Source organism: Oncorhynchus tshawytscha, linkage group LG10, assembly GCF_018296145.1.
Source record: "Oncorhynchus tshawytscha isolate Ot180627B linkage group LG10, Otsh_v2.0, whole genome shotgun sequence".
In the NCBI taxonomy this organism is placed as follows: Eukaryota; Metazoa; Chordata; class Actinopteri; order Salmoniformes; family Salmonidae; genus Oncorhynchus; species Oncorhynchus tshawytscha.
In genome coordinates, this window is record NC_056438.1 from 58928716 (window position 1) to 58951394 (window position 22679).

General features: G+C 44.1%; 1 protein-coding gene across 6 annotated transcripts in view; it reads left to right on the plus strand.

Moving 5' to 3' along the window:
• Window positions 1–11326, plus strand: part of LOC112260536 (microtubule-associated protein 4) — a 74725-nt gene extending 63399 nt beyond the window's left edge. For 3 of the 6 annotated variants that reach the window (XM_024435719.2, XM_024435724.2, XM_042328799.1), the window contains 9 exons: window positions 414–561; window positions 726–788; window positions 1324–1568; window positions 3294–3338; window positions 4931–5023; window positions 5512–5593; window positions 5777–5895; window positions 6332–6518; window positions 6850–11326. In XM_024435719.2, coding sequence (XP_024291487.1) covers window positions 414–561; window positions 726–788; window positions 1324–1568; window positions 3294–3338; window positions 4931–5023; window positions 5512–5593; window positions 5777–5895; window positions 6332–6518; window positions 6850–6857 — 990 coding nt within the window. In that variant the 3' untranslated portion in view covers window positions 6858–11326. The remainder of the gene's footprint in view (window positions 1–413; window positions 562–725; window positions 789–1323; window positions 1569–3293; window positions 3339–4930; window positions 5024–5511; window positions 5594–5776; window positions 5896–6331; window positions 6519–6849) is intronic. The other 3 variants (XM_024435721.2, XM_024435720.2, XM_024435723.2) reach the window with 3 other exon arrangements.
• The last annotated feature ends 11353 nt before the right edge of the window (window positions 11327–22679 follow it).

A 22679-nucleotide genomic window follows, 5' to 3' on the forward strand; every position in this document is an offset into this window, starting at 1 on the left:
CCTTCCCTCTTGTGGTTGGCACCTTGTCCCCCTTCCCTTTGTTTGGCTCTGCTATATAACTGTCCATTGTCCACCTTCTGACTCTCACTCATAGTTTGTGGACCACCAACTCCCTGCACTATAACCTCTGTCCGGGCTCTTCACCATTTAGTCCTACCAGCTGAATATTTTCTATAACTCCCTGAAGATCCCAGCATGCATTTCCAATATCTCCTTTCTGTTTCCAGTCTTTACTCCCCTAATTCCTTAATCAACTTCCATTTGGTGTGTTTTTATCACACACCTATCTCTCTTTTCCCTCAGCCTTCTCCATCTCCCTTACACCTCTAGTTGCCTCTCCCAACCAACCTTCCCTATGTCCAGCGCTCTCTTCCACACCACACCCTTCTCTGATTTCCTGTTTGCCTACTCAGACTCCGGAAAACGGCACTTCTGACAGACGTCCTCCTGTGCCAAAGGCCAACGGCACGGCCAATAAGGACAGTTCCTCTACTACCACCACTACTAAACCTGCTGGGCCACGCCCCTCTGCTAATGTCCCTTCTCTGCGCCGCAACACAGGTGACAGCAACTCTTAACTGTATAGTGCAAGCTGACATGCTTTAAGGTACTTTATTCTTGATGATGGCGATATTCAAAAAGCCAACGTCAGAATTCCTTGGTCCCTAAATGTCCACTAGTCTCAATCATGTAAGGGGAGCTTGGTTATGTTCTCTACCCTACAGTTCCCAAGACTGATATCAAGCCAGGTGACTTGAAGAAGCCTACTACGCTGAAGACAACACCAGGTAACAACGAACCAACATGCACAATCTAACCCAAGTATCTCATTATACAACTAAAATACCCTAGAGTTGAATGTGTTCTTTGAAATTGTAAGGACAGACAAGTGTCGTCTGTTATAATCTCTCTTGACAGTGTCATTATGACTACACAGAGAGAGACAAGTGCAATGGGTAAGTGATGCTAGGAGACAGACAGGGACACAGAGGGAGACAGACACTTAGTCTCAACAGTAGCTCCAGTTCCTGAAAACACTGACTGACGCCTCAGGCCTGTCACGTCCTCCTCTGAGATATTCATTAGTCATCGAATCAGAGGCTGCTGACACAGCCTTGGAAAACCCACTACCAGAGACCACAGTATCTACTCTCTGTAGGTAGTAGTAGTGTTGTTCCTTATCCTCTCCCCTGGGGATTAGTTAGCTTCCAGGACATTGTTTCCTAGTGAATCATTGTTGTTATTGTTTGTGTGTGTGCTCAGCTCCAGCCCTTAGAGGGTATGGTTCCTCATGCCCTTTGTCTATTTCTATCACCGCCCCAGCCAAGCCCAGGGTACCTCACACTTCTGCTACTGCTCCAAGCACACCTGCAACCAACGGGGAGCAACCTCGCAGACGCATCACCAAACCCCCGGTGCCCAAGCAGACGGCTATGGAGAGGAAGCCAGCTGTACCCAGAGCTCCTAGGACTCCCAGGCCCATTAACGCACCCTTGCCAGACCTGAAGAATGTGCGCTCCAAGATCGGCTCCACAGACAACATGAAGTATCAGTCTACCGGTGGCAAGGTGCGGTAACGTGGGATAGAGATGTACTGTACATGAAAGCTTTGGGAAAGAGGCCTATTTAAGTGGACCGACATCAGACGTAGACATTTGTGTATTGACAGATCTATCATGCCTTCAGTGCTGTCAAATGCCATTCAAGGCATGGGTTTTGTCACAAGCAAATTCTCATTCAACATCATACAAATTCCATATTATCAAAAACCTCACCTCTCCACTGCTACCATATAACAAGGTCTTATACCACCCTCTCATTAGTCATTACCAACATTTATGGCTTTCTCAACTAAATAGTGGCACAATGCATGCTACTCCTGGAGAAAATATGTTACGCAAACTACACTATAAATACCAAAGTATGTGGACACCCCTTCAAATTAGTGAATTTGACTATTCAGCCACACCTGTTGCTGACAGGTGTATAAAATTGAGCACACATCCATGCAATCTCCATAGACAAACATTGGTAGTAGAATGGCCTTACTGAAGAGCTCACTGTCTTTCAACATGATACCATCATAGAGCTGCCCCGGTGAACTGTAAGTGCTGTTATTGTGAAGTGGAAACTCCTAGTGGCAACAACGGCTCAGCCGAGAAGTGGTAGGCCACACAAGCTCACAGAACGGGACTTCCGAGTGCTGGAGCACGTAGCGTGTACAAATTGTCTGTCCTCGGTTGCAGCACTCAATACAGACTTCTAAAACATCTCTGGAAGCAATGTCAGCACAAGAACCGTTCGCCATGAAATGGGTGTCCATGGTCGAGCAGCTGCACACAAGCCTAAGATCACTATGCACATTGCCAAGCGTCGGCTGGAGTGGTGTAAAGCTCACTTTTGGTGGAGGACGATTAATGGCCTTTTTCATGGTTCAGGCTAGGCCCCTTAGTTCCAGTGAAGCGAAATCTTAACGCTACAGCATACAATGACATTCTAGACGATTCTGTGCCTCCAACTTTGTGGCAACAGTTTGGGGAAGGCCCTTTCCTGTTTCAACATGACAATGCCCCTGACCTCAACCCCATCAAACACCTTTGGGATGAATTGGAACGTTGACAGTGATCCAGGCCTAATCGCTCAACATTAGTGCCCGACCTCACTAATGCTCTTGTGGCTGAATGGAAGCAAGTCCCCATAGCAATGTTCTAACATCTAGTGGAAAGCCTTCCCAGAAGAGTGGAGGCTGTTATAGCAGTAAACTCCATATTAATGCCCATGGTTTTGTAATGAGATGTTCGACGAGCAGGTGTCCACTTAATTTTGGTCATGTAGTATATCTGCCTGTCTACTTATGCATTTCTGTTTCTCTCTCTGTTCTCTCCCCTTTATTTCTCTCTTATCCTCTCCGTAACTTTTTATTTTCTCTCTTATCTCTCTCTTTTCTCTTTCTCATCTCTCTACATTACAACTGACAGCTCCTTTCACTCATAGGTTGCGTCAGTGTACATCCACAAAAGGTTACCTGTCACAGTGATGTATGCAAAAGGGGGTCTCCATAGAAACAAATTCTCAACACATTGTTTCGAGCCAATGCACTCTTCTGGCATGCAGGAGACCTGGGTTTGAAACCTGTCAGTCACACAGACCGTTGGTGTAGCCTTAAAGCAGAGCAGTTCCCTCCATCTGTACACCACACCACATTCTCCTGAGCCCTGACTGGTGGTACTGACCCAGGGCCCAGGGCAGCCTTGTCTCCTGATATTGACCCAGGGGTGGTTGTCTCCCTTCAGGTCTCCTCGGCGGGGGGTTCCCAATCCAAAGACGGCCAGGGCAAGGTGAGTCCCTACCATCGCCATCATCACACACCCCTTGCTCATTCTCACCCATGTGCTCAACCACTCTCTCTCCTTCAATATCACACTGAAGGAAATGACATAAGTGGACCTTTTTTGTCCACTGACTGTTTGAACCTATCTGTACATACACAAACACATACAGACAGGTCGCACACTCCCGCTCTAACACACTCCCAGTCTAACATACTACCAGTCATGCACATCCTCACCTTTTCTTCCTCTTCATGATAGACTGTTGCTTTCCGGTATAAAATGTGAATAGTTGTGGACAGTGTACTCCAAGTCTCTGTCTCCCCTGATATGCACAGCTTAATTTACAGACAGAAAAACAGACAGACAGGAATTGACCTTGCCATCATCCATCTGACCTCTACAATCATGGCACTACCCATCCCAGTTATTTGGCACAGAAACCTAATGAACCTCCTCGTGAAATAACACCACAGTGACCATTGTCCTGCGCTGGTCCTCACACCTGGTACATTTCGAAGGTCCCTGAGCTTGAGTATTTGAGAGGCCCTGGAAGGCTTTTGGGTTCATAGTGTAACCAATACCACTGCTCTTATTCATCTGGGTTTACTTTTACGTAATTTACCCTAAACCATTTTTACAGTCCTATCAGTATGATTCAATGAAGGATTATAATGGCAAGATAAGCAATTCAGAAACAACCCACTGGGCACAGACATACTTTCAACGTCTAGTTTTGATTTAAATTGAGATGTCAACTAACGTGAATTTCAACGTGAAATCAACAAAAAATGTAATTGGATTTAGGTTAACAGTTGGGTGAAAGAAATACGAAACGTTTTGCAAATTCAGTCAGTTTTCCACGTTGATTCAACATCATCAGATGTCATTTTTGGGGGGAAATGTGGGAAGCACTTGCTGCTGTCTTCTCATCAACTGAGTGATATAGCAGAGAAGCCTCTGCTTGGCCGACACCTGTGAGTTGAGTTCAATAAGATATGAGCTTGAGGCAGAGTGAGCAAGCAGTTGGAAATAGCAGACCTTGGCTGTGGGCTAGTGTTTTAGAGGGTGACTCAGCCCGTCTGCGATGCTACCTGCGTCACAGAGTCTAACTAAACTAATTTAAACATCAGGCATCTCAGTATACCAAGCAAAAAATAAATTGTGAAAACAGATTAGTGCTTTTCATTCAAGGTTTTTGAACTGCATGTCTGTTCCTTCGCAAAGTGACGGTGTTTTGAAATCAGCAATGGATATCAGGGAAGAGATGGCTGGCTAGTGTGTGTGTGCGTGTGTGTGCGCTCGTGTGCACTTGTGCGTGTATCATCTTTATTCATAAACACTGCAATAGTTATCTACTTTGATCAGCCACATCTCGAATTGGATGATATTTGAGCTAATTTCCATGTAAATACTGACATCTGACCAGCCAGCATTCTGACTGTTGTGTGACTGGTTTTACTTACTATGTGTAAGAATGAGTTAATAACATGCTCTTTAGATTGCTTTCACTTTTCATCCTGGCTGCTTCTCCACCACCCTCCACTAATTCTAGACTCACCGTAGTGAACTGTTCCCACTGCTACTGTGCTTCTTTGTAGGTTATGATAGTCCACAAAAAACTGGACTTCAGCCATATCACCTCCCGCTGTGGCTCCAAGGATAATATCAAGCATGTCCCTGGTGGAGGGAATGTGAGTACAACACATGGGGCTCCCATGTGGCGGCTGCCTCGTTCCCCATATCCCACTAACATGCTCGATTGGACTGTATGGAAGTCAGCCCCATTTGTAATAGAGTAATGTCCTAACGTTCTAGTCATTCTAATTCTATGGTCAGCCCCATTGGCCAGCCTAGTTATAATGTGAGGTCTGAATGGTATGTTTCACCCAACTAACCAGCTGAAGAGATACTAGCTTTCTATCTGCCTCCTTCTCTTTCACTCTCTTTTACATTGCAACAAGCATTACATTTCCTTATTTAGTGACAACAAAATCAATTTAAATGGATACTTAAAATGCCCACTTCTCCACTTTACAGTAGAGTACTCACATTTCATAATCAGTGTTAAACTGAGGGGTGAAAGTGATTCAAGCCATTGTGTGAGAATTTCAGATTGGATGTTGTTTCATCTTTGCCATTCATACTTCAACATTTGTGTTGTTTGTTTGGGTGCATTCAGGTCCAGATTCAGCATAAGAAGGTGGACTTGAGCAAAGTGACCTCCAAGTGTGGCTCTAAGGACAACATCAAGCACAAGCCAGGTAGCCATCTGATGATTTTGGAAATGATTACTGCATCCCAAATGCCACCCTATCCCCTACATAGTACACTAATTTTGACCAGAGTCTCATTGGTCCTGCTCAAAAAGAGTGGACTATATAGGTAATAGGGTTCCATTTGGGAAGCCTCCTTTATCAAATTAATTACCTTCTTATGCCACTAAGGTGTGTCCACTACAGGGGGTGGAGATGTGAAGATTGAGGCTAAGGCCAATGGTAATGGCAAGCCCAAGGTGGGGTCAATGGACAATATTGGCCTTGAGGCAGAGGATGTACAAAACAAGGTAAGGTCACCATTCTCTTGTAGTCACGTAGTTATTTACATGTTTTACCTAACCAGGATTTGGTCTTGAAGGTTTTATTCAAATACATTTCAGAAAGCTTAAAGTTCTAAAGTAATTGTTTATTGCACAACACACAAAGACAGGATGTTTGAGGTTGTGGTGGTGGAAATGTTTCATTTGAACATGCTGGTTGACTACATAAAGAGAGCAATTTCATCCTTTTAAAACAAGTTGCGTCATTGTGCTTTAACCTGTTTGTCCACTAGATGGCATTAATGATTACCTAGTCTTTCATCAGTAACACAAGATGTAATGAAAAGATCATTGAACTTATAGGACTTCATACACACTTTTTTAATTGACATATTATTATGGTAATTTACCTCATTGTTTGTCTAATTCTCATGTGGAAACCCTGCTGCTCACGTGTTTCCAGGCTGGGGGGATGCAGGAGAAAGCTGAGGGGAAAACATCTCCCCCTGGTGGAGCTCCAGCCACAGGTGCAAGAAGTATGGCTAAGGAGAACGGACATAAGGAGGCCACACCTCACCCTAATCCCTTTGGGGGTGATGGGCTGCGAGACCCGATAGGCATGGGCATGGACAAACGCATCCCTGAGACAAGTAGGTGCCTCTTGCCTCAACAAACACCCTGTGGTCTTTCTCAAATCTCACTTTTTCTGTCATGCACTCAGAGCATTAACTTTGAGATTACCTCTGTTGCCTGTCTCACATGACTTATTGGGCTTCATGTCACTGCTGAGTGCTCAGATTGTAGATAACTGATTGTTGTGAAGTAGGCAAGTTTTTTGCCTCCTGCAAATACTGCATTCAAAAATTGTGCATGTTATTTCATGCCATTAGTCTAACCAGTTAACTCCCTCTACTCTTTCTCCTCTTATTTCGCTCCCCTTTTCTCCATTGCTTCCTGTGTCCCACTCTGTTTATCTGCCAGCAGATTGAGTCTTACAAGCTGAGCTTTCGCAAGCGTGCACGGGCTCGCACGAACCACGGCGCCGACATCATCTCCCGGCCCACCCCGATTGGCAGCCACCCCTCACCCTCATCGCAGCACCTCTCTCAGTGTTTCTCTGGGTGTCCGCCAGCTTTCTCCTCCACACCCTCCAGCTCCAACCCAGACCCTCGTCACCCAGACATGAGGCAGGGGGACAACTACTGAATGCTAGCAGGACAGGGACTTCTTTAGCACATTTCAACTTCCTCCAGCACCTTCATTTGACCTTTTACCTCTTCTTTTACCATACTGTATCTAATCACTACTCTCTGTCCTTATGGAATATCTTTCCTAGTCTTCTGGTCTCAGAGGAGCCAGTATTAAAGTATAGAGACCAGAGTTCAGATAGATAGACAAGCTCTTACTGTACAGTGGGGTTTGGTCTCTTCTGAATTGCCCTGGGTTAACTTGCTGTGATATAAGGGGAGTAGTATGACCTCAGAGTGAACCTTCTATTATCTAGACCCTCAGTGTTCTGTTATAGTTATGTCAGCGCAGAATGAAATGTATTATACTGCCTGCTTCTTTTGTTCCAGCCTATAATTTCTGTTCTTATACGTAGTGCCACCTCCATTAAAATCACAAACACCTTCAGTGTCACACTGTACATTTGTACGCATTTTACGTCAGACCATCACAATGAGCCAATGCTATCTATGTGACAGGCCTTACCCTAGACGTAACACCTTCCTTACTGTTCCTATCTCTCTGGATGAGCATAACTCCCCTTGTACTGTTGGGACCCCAGATTTCACTTGAGTTGTATACAGTACATTATACAATGGCGATTAGTGAAGCACCCCTTATTGTGAGCGTGTGGGATTGTCATGTCATCCCAATGAACAGGGGCTAATATGCCACTCCCTCTCTTAACCAATACAGTATGTCTAGATAACCCTTTGTAATCGTGTGATTCCCCCACAGCACTCTCAACAACAAGATACTAGTAGGCTGTTACAAACAGTAGGATATTTAACATCTCTTTAAAAAACTCTGTATCGTGTTTTCGTAAATTATTGTAACAATGAGCTGATGTGTTGTTATGTGGTTTCATCATAATATACCCTTTTCCTTTTACTGTTACATCTCTCTGAAAGCAATACAGTGAGTGGTTTTTGCCGAGGACACAACTTCCTCATACACACACATCCCCGCACATGTGTACAGTACGGTACAGTCAGAGGGAGAGAGAGACAAACAAACCCCTGCAGGGTCTGTGCACAGAGACGGGATGCCTGGGACAGGGCAAAATAGTAAGCAAGAGGCAGCAAACAGAGTGAGGAAAGGCCTATGATTGCACCAGGAGAGTAAAGATACTCCAATGCTGTTTGTGTTGTCCCCCAGTGATCAAGTCTCTGTAGTGTTGGGACAGGGAAGACGAATAGAAAGACGTTTTGTAGGAAAGCAAGATTTAGATAGATACATTTAACAATATAATCACAATTTTAAGTCAGTATCAAGAGAAGTTTGTGACGAACAAAGACAGTCATAAATTGATCTCCAATGTAACAATTGTATTTTTTCAGTCTTCTCAACTACTCCACTGTTAAATATGAATTCATTTGAATGGCTGCTTATGCTATTGGTTCCACTGTGATAAGTGACATTATTGTGTAACAATAGCACACAATTTCTTATTGGAGCAGTTTTCTTTCTTTTTTTTTAACAAAGAAGTTAATTACTCAGATTAACTTGCTGTCGGTTTTGTAAAGAGGTTGGCGGAATTGTATAACATTACATGACTATGAATTAGGATTCAGTGTGTGTGTGTGTGTGTGTGTGTGTGTGTGTGTGTGTGTGTGTGTGTGTGTGTGTGTGTGTGTGTGTGTGTGTGTGTAGTATGTTGTGATCAACATTTAGGCATGTCTGTGGAGTTTGTCAGATTAGTGGTATGTTGCTGGATCAAGTTCGAGGGCACCCCATTGCCTTTAAAATACTGGTAGTTTGGCTCTTAGAGTACAGAAATGGCACCTCCAACAAAAGGGATAAGGACCCCAGATATTAATGTGTACTTGTGCCTTGTAGATTCTCAAGGCTGAACCACAGATAGAACCAGATCTCTCACAGGATGTCTAAATCTGAAGCATCCCTTTATAGCTTCTTCTCACCACCAGACATGGTGATGAGAGGAAGCCCAGTGGCGGGAAGTGGGAGAACATGGAGCGAGATGAAACATGCTAATTTTCTCAGAGATGAAACATTCAATCTCAATACAGTTTTCTGTTCCCAAAACTAACATCTGTTAAGAACAGAGTACACTAAGTTTTTGAGACTTCACCCTTTCTAAAATAAATGGCATTGCTTAGAAGGATTACAAGGGCAAATTCAGTAATTGCACAATCGCAACTTCAGAGAGTAGGAGTTCTCCAGCGGAAATATGCAAATACATGCTAGAACGGGCCAATAGGATCTCGCTAGTTCGTGCTTAGCTTTGCCCAGCTCTTTGCTTGTTCTGCTCAATATGCTTCTTTTGCTCCCATTGGAAACAACATCGGTGGTATATCTTGGGTTAGTACAAATCTGTGGCTGAACTGTAACAGGTGTATAGTTCCCCAAAAAATGATCTTTATGTCCCACCCTCAAATGATATAATGCTGCTGGATGTCGGTAAGGTGTCATTTGAATTTATTTGAGTGTGTGCACTGCAGTGGAGGAAATCATAGGGATCGTCAATGGCAGAGATAATCAAAGAGCAAGTTATCAAAATATCGAGAATGAAAGAAAAAGCACCTTATGATATTTAAGTATTCTTTCCCCCCAAGATTCCCATGGTTAGTTGAAAAACTGGAATGAATTGAATTCTTCCTGAAGCATAAGTCTTACACTGATGAAAGCACTTTGAATGCACAGTGGTATGTATATTTTATGTTTGAGCTCTACAGTATGTTAGAACTGTTGGCATGATTGGATGAACAGATTTGTCTTTTAGTCTCCTTGGCGGTGGTCACGTTAGTGGACTTTGGTGTCGTGCTTTGGGACGATGGTCACTCGCTCTGTCTGTTCTCCTTGTGCCTGTTAGACGTCACGTTTGTTAACACTCCCCTTTCCAACGCGTAACCACTGCTTGCAACACCATCCTTCCATCAGTCTTCACACAGTCGTTTGTAAATAGACATCCACATGTTTTTATCACCACAGGAAAAACAAATAGGTATTGATATTAGGGTCTTTATGGATGTTGACAAATGTATTTCACATCCATGAACCCATTTTCAAAGAGAGTGTTTTCTTTCTGGAGTCTGCCTTTTTCAGAAAGGGCTGAAGTACAAGAATGTTTTTAAAATGCAATGTATTAAAGATGCAAGACATGAATATCATATGTATGAACTTTTTGTTTTGTTTTCAAAATCACAATAGGACACGTACTAAGGCCTAGATTCAATCAGATCAAGCGTTAACCAGCGATAGCAGACACCTGCATAGTGAATGTTTTGGTGGTGTCGGAGAAGGAAACTGCGTTGGAGCTGTCAAGTTATTAAGCAGCTGCTCTTGCAATCATCAGGAAGCCACCCCCTCCCTCACTCGCATTAGAAGTTCAGAGTGAGAATATGTACACTATATATATATATAGAATTACACTCAAATAAAAAAATCATTCAACAAAATGAGGATTTCCACCATCATCACATTCCAGTGTTTGAAGTTGTAAACAAGGCTGCATGGCTGCATAATAATTTGACTGTGCAGCCAATGGCAATGTCCACCTTAGGTATAAGAGAGCCACTTGTGGATTTGACAGCTCTAACACAGTTCCACCTCAGACACTATGCGGATGTCGGCTAAAGCACCTCTGATTGAATAGAGCCCTAAATCTACATTTGACTTGACAGTAGGAATGGGGGTTAGCATCTCAATGGTTGGTCAAGGTAGAGGAATAAATTAACACTTTTATCTGCCTCGTACACTTGGGCCTGTACTCACTATATGTTAGAAATTTACATGGAATAAAGAATAATCCGGTTTCATGCTTATTCTTCCAAATGTTTTGTGTCACTGGTGAGCTGACCGAGTGCCCAACTTTAATCAGGAACCAGGCATTGTGAGGATAGGTTGAAGGCCAAATGCAGCACCTGACACACACAGCCCTTGAATGTCATCCAGACATCCCTCCCACATCCCCCATGTGAGACTAACAGTAACTGTCTTTTGGCATGTGTTATGTAGTGTGCTTCTGTAAAGCATCAAGGAGCCCATAGCTGTGCTTCGTCTTAGAGCACACCTGTAGTGTGTATTATACTCCAGTGCACACCATAAGAGCATGCAGAAGACAATGGATTGTAGACATCTGTCATAGATAGGAGTTCATTGTTTCCCCTTCGATTTGAGATGTAATTTGGTATGAAAGAGATGTTCATTGTGATTAATTGTTATCTAGTGATGTGAATATTAATCATGAAATTAAAGACAAGCAAACGTTTGGGTGTATGTTTCCTTTTCTGCTTAATTGTCTTTTGTGTATAACTGTACAAATATTGCCTTTTTTATTACAGTATGTCTTTTCCATAAAGAACTATGTTGTCTGAGTCCACAAGAACACAATTTATAGTGCATGTATACTGAACAAAAATGTAAACACAACATGCAACAATATCAACAATTTTACTGAGTTACAGTTCATATAAGGAAATCAGTCAATTGAAATAAATTCGTTGGGCCCTAATCTATGGATTTCACATGACTGGGAATACAGATATGCATCTGTTATTCACAGATACCTTAAATCCAGGTAGGGGAGTCGATCAGAAAACCAGTCAGTATCTGGTGTGACCACTATTGCTTCATGCAGCACGACATCTCCTTCACATAGAATTGATCTGGCTGTTAATTGTGGCCTGTGGGATGTTGTCCCATTTCTCTTCAATGGCTGTGCGAAGTTGCTGGATATTGTCGGGAACTGAAACACGCTGTCGTACACGTCAATCCAGAGCATCCCAAACATGCTTAATGGTTGACATGTCTGGTGAGTATGCAGGCCATATAAGAACTGGGATATTTTCAGCTTCCAGGAAATGTGTACAGAGCCTTGCATCGTGGTGCTGTTGTGGCGGAAGAATCAGAATTAATTAGGTAACATAAATAATTAAGATGTCTTATCTGCATAATACGCTTATGTGATATACTTGTTATTAAAATGTATCCCTTTGGACTCTGGTGTTGGCAGTTGCACTTCCTCCCTCAGCTGGGCCTCAGTCACCTGGGGCCCAGAGAGGGGAGAAGTCAGGCTTGTCTTTCACATGTCACTGGTGCTACACAGAATATCAGAAAGAGAAGAGGACAGGAGGGAACATTGTCTTCATATGTGAATGTGTCTTTACCTATTTACCTTTACCTATTAAACCAGGTGAAGGGATGGCGTGATTAATGGGGAACCAATTACTTGTCTACACAATGTCTGTGCACCAGTCACTCCTTCCTTTGGTTTTGGGGGAGATAAGGTCTGAGACAAGATGTGTGGGGTAGTGTCTGGAACCATTGTACATCATCTCTGATGTTGCACCTATCCTGGGATAGTGCTCACTCCCCTCAGTGAGCTGGTCCAGGTGTGTGGTCAAGAAGCGGTTTTACTTGAGATGGGAGTGTCTGGAGTTGACAATTGATTTGTGAATGAGAATGAGCCATGAGCCATTGAATGAGTTGTTTTTGTGCAATGAAGTACCAGGAACGAGATCAGAGCCTCGTCTTAGGGGCCAAACTAAACAATAAGAACAGTCTTCATAGCAAATGCTATCTGGCTGCGGGATACTCCTTTCTCATATATCGAGTTTCACCTTGTGACCCATTCCATACATCTGTTTTTTTTCATGTAGCCTAAAGGGAATATCTTTGCTATAAAATATATTTGTATTCTTCGTATGTCAGAGCTACTCGCCACAACACTTGGGAATGTTGACACCACCGGCCTCATCATTGTAGAAGCAATTACTTTATGCTGTCCTTATTAATACGTTTTGAACAAAGTAATATCCTGATTGGTGATTGACCTTGTCTCTCCTCATTATTGATTAGAATTTCCACGACACTGTCCATTATCATGCTAAAATATGAGGTGATGGCGGTGGGTGAATGGCACGACAATGGGCCTCAGGATCTCGTCACGGTATCTCTGTGCATTCATATTGCCATCGCTAAAATGCAATTGTGTTCGTTGTCTATAGCTTATGTCTGCCCATACCATAACCCCACCGCCACCATGGTGCACTCTGTTCACAATGTTGGCATCAGCAAATCGCTCGCCCACACGACGCCATACACGTTGTCTGCGGTTGTGAGTCTGGTTAGACGTACTGCCAAATTCTCTAAAATGATGTTAGTTGAGAATTAAACATTAAATTCTCTGGCAACAGCTCTGGGGGACATTCCTGCAGTGAGCAATTGCACGCTCCCTCAAAACTTGAGACATCTGTGGCATTGTGTTGTGTGAAAAAACTGCACAGTTTAGAGTGGCCTTTATAATGATCATGCTGTTTAATCAGCTTCTTGATATGCCACACCTGTCAGGTGGATGGATTATCTTGGCAAAGGAGAAATGCTCACTAACAGGGATGTAAACAAATTTGTGCACAAAATATGAGAGAAATAAACTTTTTGTGTGTATGGAAAATTGTTACGAGAATGATGTTCTCCATGTTCATACCCCAATTCAATAATCTACTCGGTCTGCAACCCAGAATTTGTAAAATACTGGTTGAATGAAACAGACAGAGGCCCAGCTAAAATAGTAAAAATGTTTATTCACGAGTGTGCTGGTTCGTTGTACAAAACCATTCATTTTTAGCTCCTTACACACATACTTTTGCTGTCACGTTCTGACCTTAGTTCTTGTGTGTTTTCCTTGTTTTAGTGTTGGTCAGGACGTGAGCTGGGTGGGCATTCTATGTTGTGTGTCTAGTTTGTCTGTTTCTGTGGTTGGCCTGATATGGTTCTCAATCAGAGGCAGGTGTTAGTCATTGTCTCTGATTGTGAACCATATTTAGGTAGCCTGTTTTGTGTTGGGGTTTGTGGGTGATTGTTTCCTGTCTTTGTGTTTTCTGCACCAGTTAGGACTGTTTCGGTTTTGCCACGTTTATTGTTTTGTATTCTGTTCATGTTGAGTTACCTTATTAAAATAACATAAACTCTAACCACGCTGCGTTTTGGTCCGCCTCTCCTTCCCAGGAAGAAAGCCGTTACATTTGCACGCAAACAGAAGGTATCCTCTGCACAACGATTACCAGCTGCCTCTAATTGGGAATCATACACAAGACCAACATAGAAAAATAAACTAGAACACAACATAGACATAGACATACTAGATCACCCCCTAATCACGCCCTGACCTACTACACCATAGAGAAACAATGGCTCTCTATGGTCAGGGCATGATAGTATTCCCCCCCCAAAGGTGCGGACTCCGGCCGCAAAACCTGAAACCAAATGGGGACGGTAGGGGGGGGGGGGTGATTAGTGTCGGTGGCGGCTCCGGTGCGCCGGTGCCCAGTCCAGGTACGGCGTCCAGTAGCTGCCTCCTTCTTTCTCCCAGGGGGAGAAAGGTAGCACTGCACCGGGACAGGTTAGCCCCATTCAGAGGGGCCTCTTCTCCCCAAACCGCAGGGACCCCCACAATTCCCCTCTCTGGCAATGTCATTCCCAAAGCACCCACCCACTGGTGCCGCAGACAAGGCTCCAGATAGCCCACTCACCCAGTCTCCCTCCCTGTGTCACCGAGTGGTTCCCCAGAGTCACAGACTGTATTGCCCGTTCCCTCATCCTTGTCCCTGCCTTCATCCCCAGGGCCCCAGAGGGGAAGCACCCTGCCACGGACTGAGCCCCATGACTGAGCAACTGCCCCCTAGGGGGGGGCTGTGTAGCGACCCGCACAGACAGCTGTGTGCTATGTGTTATGCTGTTCATTGGTTGTGTTGTACTTAGCAGTACCCTGTGTTCGCAGGGTCTGACATGCCAGTCAACCTGCTGTCTGCCAACCACGGGAATAGCCATTGTTCTCTCTCTTACGTCAGGTCTTAACAAGAGATGGTCACGGTTGTTTTATACGGGTATCCTTGATTTATTTGGCTTGAGCTACGGCCAAACAGTAGACTGTGTTGAGTTGGGTTAATGAACCAGGAATTCGGTAACTCAATCCTCTGTCTGGACAATTGTTCATTTATGATCTAGCCAGGTCATTACAATACGAAATGGAAAACAAGCCATTTTAACAGGTTACATATAACTTCTAAATATGAGGTTCACCGGCATTCAAAGAGATTCACATCTCTCGTTTTATGATGAGCATGGACACGTAGCTTACATCACGGAGTGGGTTTCACGCACATCTAAAACGGGACCTGGATTGGATAAAATAATGTGGGTCTGCCTACAATGCAAAGATTAAAAAGGAATGTCAGCTCAATGTTTTACTCCCCTCAAAATTTATATTTGAATAAAGCTTTTTATATTTCTAAATACGAAGTACAGTATACAGACACCAAAAGCACATTAGCCTACTCTAATTCCATGCAACAAGGCTGGATAGGCAGCGTTTTCGCAGTCAAAATTCATGCCATAACCAACTGCATTATGGCTAAAACCAGCTTTATGTTGGTCTTAAAAATTCTTATCAGCACTGCCTGAAATTAGCACTTTGGTTCAAGTTTTTAAGGACACACCTCAAATATATATGGAGTGCAATAGAGAAGGGAAAATGGTGATCTGCTTGATCTGTGGATCTGTTGGGGCGGTATGCAAATTGGAGTCGGTCCAGGGTCTCTGGGATAATGGTGTTCATGTCAGCCATGACCAGCCTTTCAAAGCATTTCATGGCTACAGATGTGAGTGCTAAGGGGCACTCGTCATTTAGACAGGTCACTTTGGCATTCTTGGGCACAGGGACAATGGTGATCTGCTTGAAACATTTAAGTACTACAGTCTGGGTCAGGGAGAGGTTGAAAATTTCAGAACACTTATTGGTTCTAGCTAGCACCTTTGTTTCTAAGAATTTACAGTACCAGTCAAAAGTTGGGACACACCTACTCATTCCAAGGTTTTTTTTATTTTTATTTTCTACTATTTTCTACATTTTAGAATAATAGCAAAGACATCAAAACTATGAAATAACACATATAGAATCATGGAGTAACAAAAAAGTGTTAAACAAATCAAAATATATTTTATATGTCAGATTCTTCAAAGTAGCCACCATTTCGCAGTGGTCTAGGGCACTGCATTTCAGTGCTAGCTGTGCCACCAGAGACTCTGCCGTAGCCGGCCGCGACCGGGAGGTCCGTGGGGCGACGTACAATTGGCCTAGCGTCGTCCGGGTTAGGGAGGGTTTGGCCGGTAGGGATATCCTTGTCTCATTGCGCACTTGCGACTCCTGTGGCGGGCCGGGCGCAGTGCATGCTAACCAGGTCGCCAGGTGCACGGTGTTTCCTCCGACACATAGGTGCGGCTGGCTTCCAGGTTGGATGCGTGCTGTGTTAAGAAGCAGTGTGGCTTGGTTGGGTTGTGTTTCGGAGGATGCATGGCTTTCGACCTTCGTCTCTCCCGAGCCCGTACAGGAGTTGTAGCGATGAGACAAGATAGTAGCTACAAACAATTGGATACCACGAAAAGGGGGTACAATTAAAAATATATATATATATATAATCGCCACCATTTGCCTTGATGACAGGTTTGCACACTCTTGGCATTCTCTCAACATTATTCCACATGTGTTATTTCATAGTTTTGATGTCTTCACTATTATTCTACAATGTGGAAAATAGTAATAATAAAGACAAATCCTGGAATGAGTAGGTGTGTCCAAACTTTTGACTGGTACTTTTTGTCCTTCGTCGCTGACTCAAAGTGATGTCCAGAAGTTATTTTCGATCATAGCAAACGATGGTGGAAACATTATGTACAAAAAAGTTAAGATCAACTGCAAAAATTGGTCAGGAGCCTGTAAAACGGCTGCTATATTCCCTGGAGCGCCATGCTCCACGTATCTAGGATGTCTTACTATGATATAATGATAATTCTTTGACATTGGTATTGTTTAAAAAACACAAAATGAGATGTTGGATTTCACAAAGGGATATTGAAGAAAAATATGTCATGACAGGGTTCTCATTAACCCAGAGGCCAGAGGAGTTGGTATCATATTGTGTTTTGTCATGATCGCCAAAGACTTTGCATAAATAGAAATATCAAATAGCTGTAACGAGTGTGCTGTGAGTTGGAAAGCAAGTACAGGGAGTGAGTGTTTTAATAAATAAACAAAACAGTAAACACGAATCACAAACAACGCACCGACATGAAACAGAGTCAATAACACCTGAGGAAAGAACCGAGAGGAGTGATAAAGGGAAGATAATCAAGGAGGTGATGGAGTCCAGGTGAGTGTTATGAGGCGCAGGTGCTCGAGACAATGGTGACCGGTGTACGGGATAATCAGCAGCCTGATGACCTAGAGGCCGGGGAGGGAGTATACGTGACAATAGCCAATGGGCCTGTATAAATAAAGAACATTTAGGCAGCGAGATTTACCAGGTGGCAAGGGTCACACAACACTGACAGAGGTCTGTCACAAATGAATGCTTTAGATTTAGCTGAAAAATAACAATAATGATACACAATGGTGACAAAGGCAGTAACTGCGGACCAATGCGAGGCCAAGGTCACTGGCGACTGGTTCTCCATTATCGGCTACAGATGCCGTATCTTAATTTGAGCCAGTTTCACACAGCAAAAAAAGTTTCCTGCACCAACAACAAATGTGAATTGTTATTGTTACTTTATCTTCCAAGATGGCGTAGCAGTCAGACGTCTTTGTCGTCGTCTTGTCGTGTCTCGTGTATATATCTTTTTTCTTCGCATATATTTTAAAAATATTTTTCTTAACATCAACTTCAACATACTCTCCTGCAATCCGCTTCACCCAATGGGGTATGGATCTGCTATTTTCTTTACTTTTGTACCGGAACCCCCAACAGTAGCTAGCCAGCTTACTAGCTAGTATTCAGCTAGCCACTGCTAGCAGTCATCAGCTAACCTTTAGCCGGACAACTCTTGCCAGTCTGCACAGCGTGATTCAAACCAGAGCATATTGGACTTAGTTTTCTCCATATCTCTGGATTCCTACCGCAAGCTCTGAACCTTTTCACCTGGATCATCGCAGCTAGCTAGCTGCTATCTGAGTGGCCACTCCTGGCTAACGTCTCTGTCCCGAAGCGAGAACCAATTAGCCTGGAGCTAGCCTTTGCTAGGCCCATCTCCCGGCTAGCCGAAGAGGTCCATCAGCCACTCCTTGGGCTACAATACCTATTTTGCCAATTGGCCTGGACCCCTTTTACTGCCGACACGGAGCCCCGCCGATCCATCACGACTGGACTACCGACGTAATCTGCCCGAGGCTTTTTTTCAACTGGCACCTCTGTCGCGACGTCCCCTGAATGCTCATCTGCTAGCCTGCTAGCCAAGGCCCGCTAGCTGTCTAGAGCATATCGGACTGTTAGCTGAAGAGGCCCATCGGACAATTTCTTTGGCCACTATACCTATTTTGCCAATTGGCCTGGACCCTTTTACCACACGGAGCCTTGCTGATCCATCACGACTGGTCTGCCGACATAACAGCACGAGGGGGCTACAACTGACTTCTTCCGTCGCGACTTCCCTCTAAGGCCCTTCTGCTAGCTTGCTGGCCGGGGCCCGCTAGCTGTCTGAATCGCCGTGTCTCCACCTCGCCGAGCTACTCACTGGACCCCTATGATCACGCATGCCTCTACCTAATGTCATCATGCCATTTCCATTGCTGTTTTGGTTAGTGATTATTGCCTTATTTCACTATAGAGCCTCTAGCCCTGCTCAATACGCCTTAGCTAACCCTTTAGTTCCACCTCCCACACATGCGGTGAACTCACCTGGTTTAAATGATGTTTGAAGAGACAATATCTCTCTTATTGTCACTCAATGCATAGCTTTACCTCCACTGTATTCACATCCTACCATACCTTTGTCTGTACATTATGCCTTGAATCTATTCTACCATGACCAGAAACCTGCTCCTTTTACTCTCTGTTCCGAACGTACTAGACGACCAGTTCTTATAACCTTTAGCTGTACCCTTATGCTACTCCTCCTCTTATGCTACTCCTCCTCTCCTCTGTTCCTCTGGTGATGTAGAGATTAATCCAGGCCCTGCAGTGCCTAGCTCCACTCCCATTCCCCAGGCTCTCTCATTTGTTGACTACTGTAACCATAAAAGCCTTGGTTTCATGCATGTTAACATTAGAAGCCTCCTCCCTAAGTTTGTTTTATTCACTGTTTTAGCACACTCTGCCAACACGGATGTCCTAGCCGTGTCTGAATCCTGGCTTAGGAAGACCACCAAAAACCCTGAAATTTCCATCCCTAACTATAACATTTTTCGACAAGATAGAACTGCCAGAGGGGGCAGAGTTGCAATCTACTGCAGAGATAGCCTGCAGAGTTCTGTCTTACTATCTATCTGTGCCCAAACAATTTGAGCTTCTACTTTTAAAATTCCATCTTTCCAGAAACAAGTCTCTCACCGTTGCCGCTTGCTGTAGACCACCTTCTGCCCCCAACTGTGCCCTGGACACCATATGTGAATTGATTGCCCCCCATCTATCTTCAGAGCTCGTGCTGTTAGGTGACCTAAACTGGGACATGCTTAACACCCCGGCCATCCTACCATCTATGCTTGATGCCCTCAATCTCACACAAATGATCAATGAACCTACCAAGTACAACCCAAATACGTAAACACAGGCACCCTCATAGATATCATCCTAACCAACCTGCCCTCGAAATACACCTCTGCTGTCTTCAACCAGGATCTCAGCGATCACTGCCTCATTGCCTGTGTCCGTAATGGGTCTGCGGTCAAACGACCACCCCTCATCACTGTCAAACGCTCCTTAAAACACTTCAGCGAGCAGGCCTTTCTAATCAACCTGGCCCGGGTATCCTGGAAGGATATTGACCTCATTCCATCAGTAGAGGATGCCTGGTTATTCTTTAAAAGTGCTTTCCTCACCATCTTAAATAAGCACGCCCCATTCAAAAAATGTAGAACAAGGAACAGATAAAGCCCTTGGTTCACTCCAGACCTGACTGCCCTTGACCAGCACAAAAACATCATGTGGTGTACTGCATTAGCATCGAATAGCCCCCTCAGTATGCAACTTTTCAGGGAAGTTAGGAACCAATATACACAGGCAGTTAGGAAAGCTAAGGCTAGCTTTTTCAAACAGAAATTTGCATCCTGTAGCACAAACTCAAAAAAAGTTCTGGGACACTGTAAATTCCATGGAGTTGTGATGGATCGGCGGGGCTCCGTGTCGGCAGTAAAAGGGGTCCAGGCCAATTGGCAAAATAGGTATTGTAGCCCAAGGAGTGGCTGATGGACCTCTTCGGCTAGCCGGGAGATGAGCCTAGCAAAGGCTAGCTCCAGGCTAATTGGTTCTCGCTTCGGGACAGAGACGTTAGCCAGGAGTGGCCACTCAGATAGCAGCTAGCTAGCTGCGATGATCCAGGTGAAAAGGTTCAGAGCTTGCGGTAGGAATCCAGAGATATGGAGAAACATAAGAGCACCTCCTCCTAGCTGCCCACTGCACTGAGGCTAGGAAACACTGTCACCACCGATAAATGCACAATAATTGAGAATTTCAATAAGCATTTTTCTACGGCTGGCCATGCTTTCCACCTGGCTACCCCTATCCCGGTAAACAGCCCTGCACCCCCCACAGCTACTTTCCCAAGCCTCCCCATTTCTCCTTCACCCAAATCCAGATAGCTGATGTTCTCAAAGAGCAGCAAAATCTGGACACCTACAAATCAGCCGGGCTAGACAATCTGGACCCTCTCGTTCTAAAATTGTTGCAACCCCTATTACTAGCCTGTTCAACCTCTCTTTTGTATAGTCTGAGATCCTCAAAGAATGGAAGCTGCCGCAGTCATCCCCCTCTTCGAAGGGGGAGACACTCTTGACCCAAACTGCTACAGACCTATATCTATCCTACCCTGCCTTTCTAAGGTCTTCAAATGCCAAGTTAACAAACAAATGACCGACCATTTCGAATCCCACCGTACCTTCTTCACTATGCAATCTGGTTTCCGAGCTGGTCATGGGTGAACATCAGCCACGCTCAAGGTCTTAAACGATATCATAACCGCCATCGATAAGAGACAATACTGTGCAGCTATATTCATCGACCTGGCTAAGGCTTTCGACTCTGTCAATCACCACATTCTTATCGACAGACTGTGGGTGCCACAGGGCTCAATTCTCGGGCCGACTTTTTTCTCTGTATACATCAATGATGTCGCTCCTGCTGCTGGTGATTCTCTGATCCACCTCTACGCAGACAACACCATTCGGTATACTTCTGGCCATTCTTTGGACACTGTGTTAACTAACCTCCAGACGAGCTTCAATGCCATACAACTCTCCTTCCGTGGCCTCCAACTGCTCTTAAATGCAAGTAAAACTAAATGTATACTCTTCAACCGATCGCTGCCCACACCTGCCCGCCCGTCCAGCATCACTACTCTGCATGGTTCTGACTTAGAATATGTGGACAATTACAAATACCTAGGTGTCTGGTTAGATTGTAAACTCTCCTTCCAGACTCACATTAAGCATCTCCAATCCAAAATTAAATCGCAACAAAGAATCCTTCACTCATGCTGCCATACCTACCCTCGTAAAACAAACTATCCTTCCGATCCTTGACTTTGGCGATGTCATTTACATAATAGCTTCCAACACTCTACTCTGCAAATTTGATGCAGTCTATCACAGTGCCATCCGTTTTGTCACCAAAGCCCCATATACTACCCACCACTGCGACCTGTATGCTCTCGTTGGCTGGCCCTCGCTTCATATTCGTCACCAAACCCACTGGCTCCAGGTCATCTACAAGTCTTTGCTAGGTAAAGCCCTGCCTTATCTCAGCTCACTGGTCACCATAGCAGCACCCACCCGTAGCATGTGCACCAGCAAGAATATTTCACCCCCAAAGCCAATTCCCCCTTTGGCCGCCTTTCCATCCAGTTCTCTGCTGCCAATGACTGGAAGGAACTGCAAAAATCACTGAAGCTGGAGACCCATATATCCCTCACTAACTTTTAGCACCAGCTGTCAGAGCAGCTCACAGATCAATGCACCTGTACATAGCCCATCTGTAAATAGCTCATCCAACTACCTCATCCCCATACTGTTATTTATTTGATTTATTTAGCTCCTTTACACCCCAATATCTCTACTTGCACACTCATCTTCTGCACATCTATCACTCCAGTGTTTAATTGCTATATTGTAATTATTTTGCCACTATGGCCTATTTATTGCCTTACCTCCCTTATCCTACCTCATTTGCACACACTGTATATAGACTTTTTCTATTGTATTATTAACTGTATGTTTGTTTTTTCCATGTGTAACTCTGTGTTGTTGTTTGTATCGCACTGCTTTTCTTGTTCTCAACTAGCCTACCTGGTTAAATAAAGGTGAAATAAAAAAAACATATATATGTGAATTATAATTAATTAAAATATTTTTTAAGGTTGACACATGTTCTGTTAGGGTAAATCAAGTCTGAATTTTTGTAATGGAAATTATAATCTTTAGAAGCCTTTTTAACCTCACTTACTTTATAAGTTTGCATTTCCTGCTGTGCAGGAACATTTCTATTTGAGGTGGTTTATTGTGCGAACTTGACACCCTGATGCTTTCCTTAAGGCTCTATTTCGAGAACACGGTTTTGGTTAATCTCTCTATTTTAGCT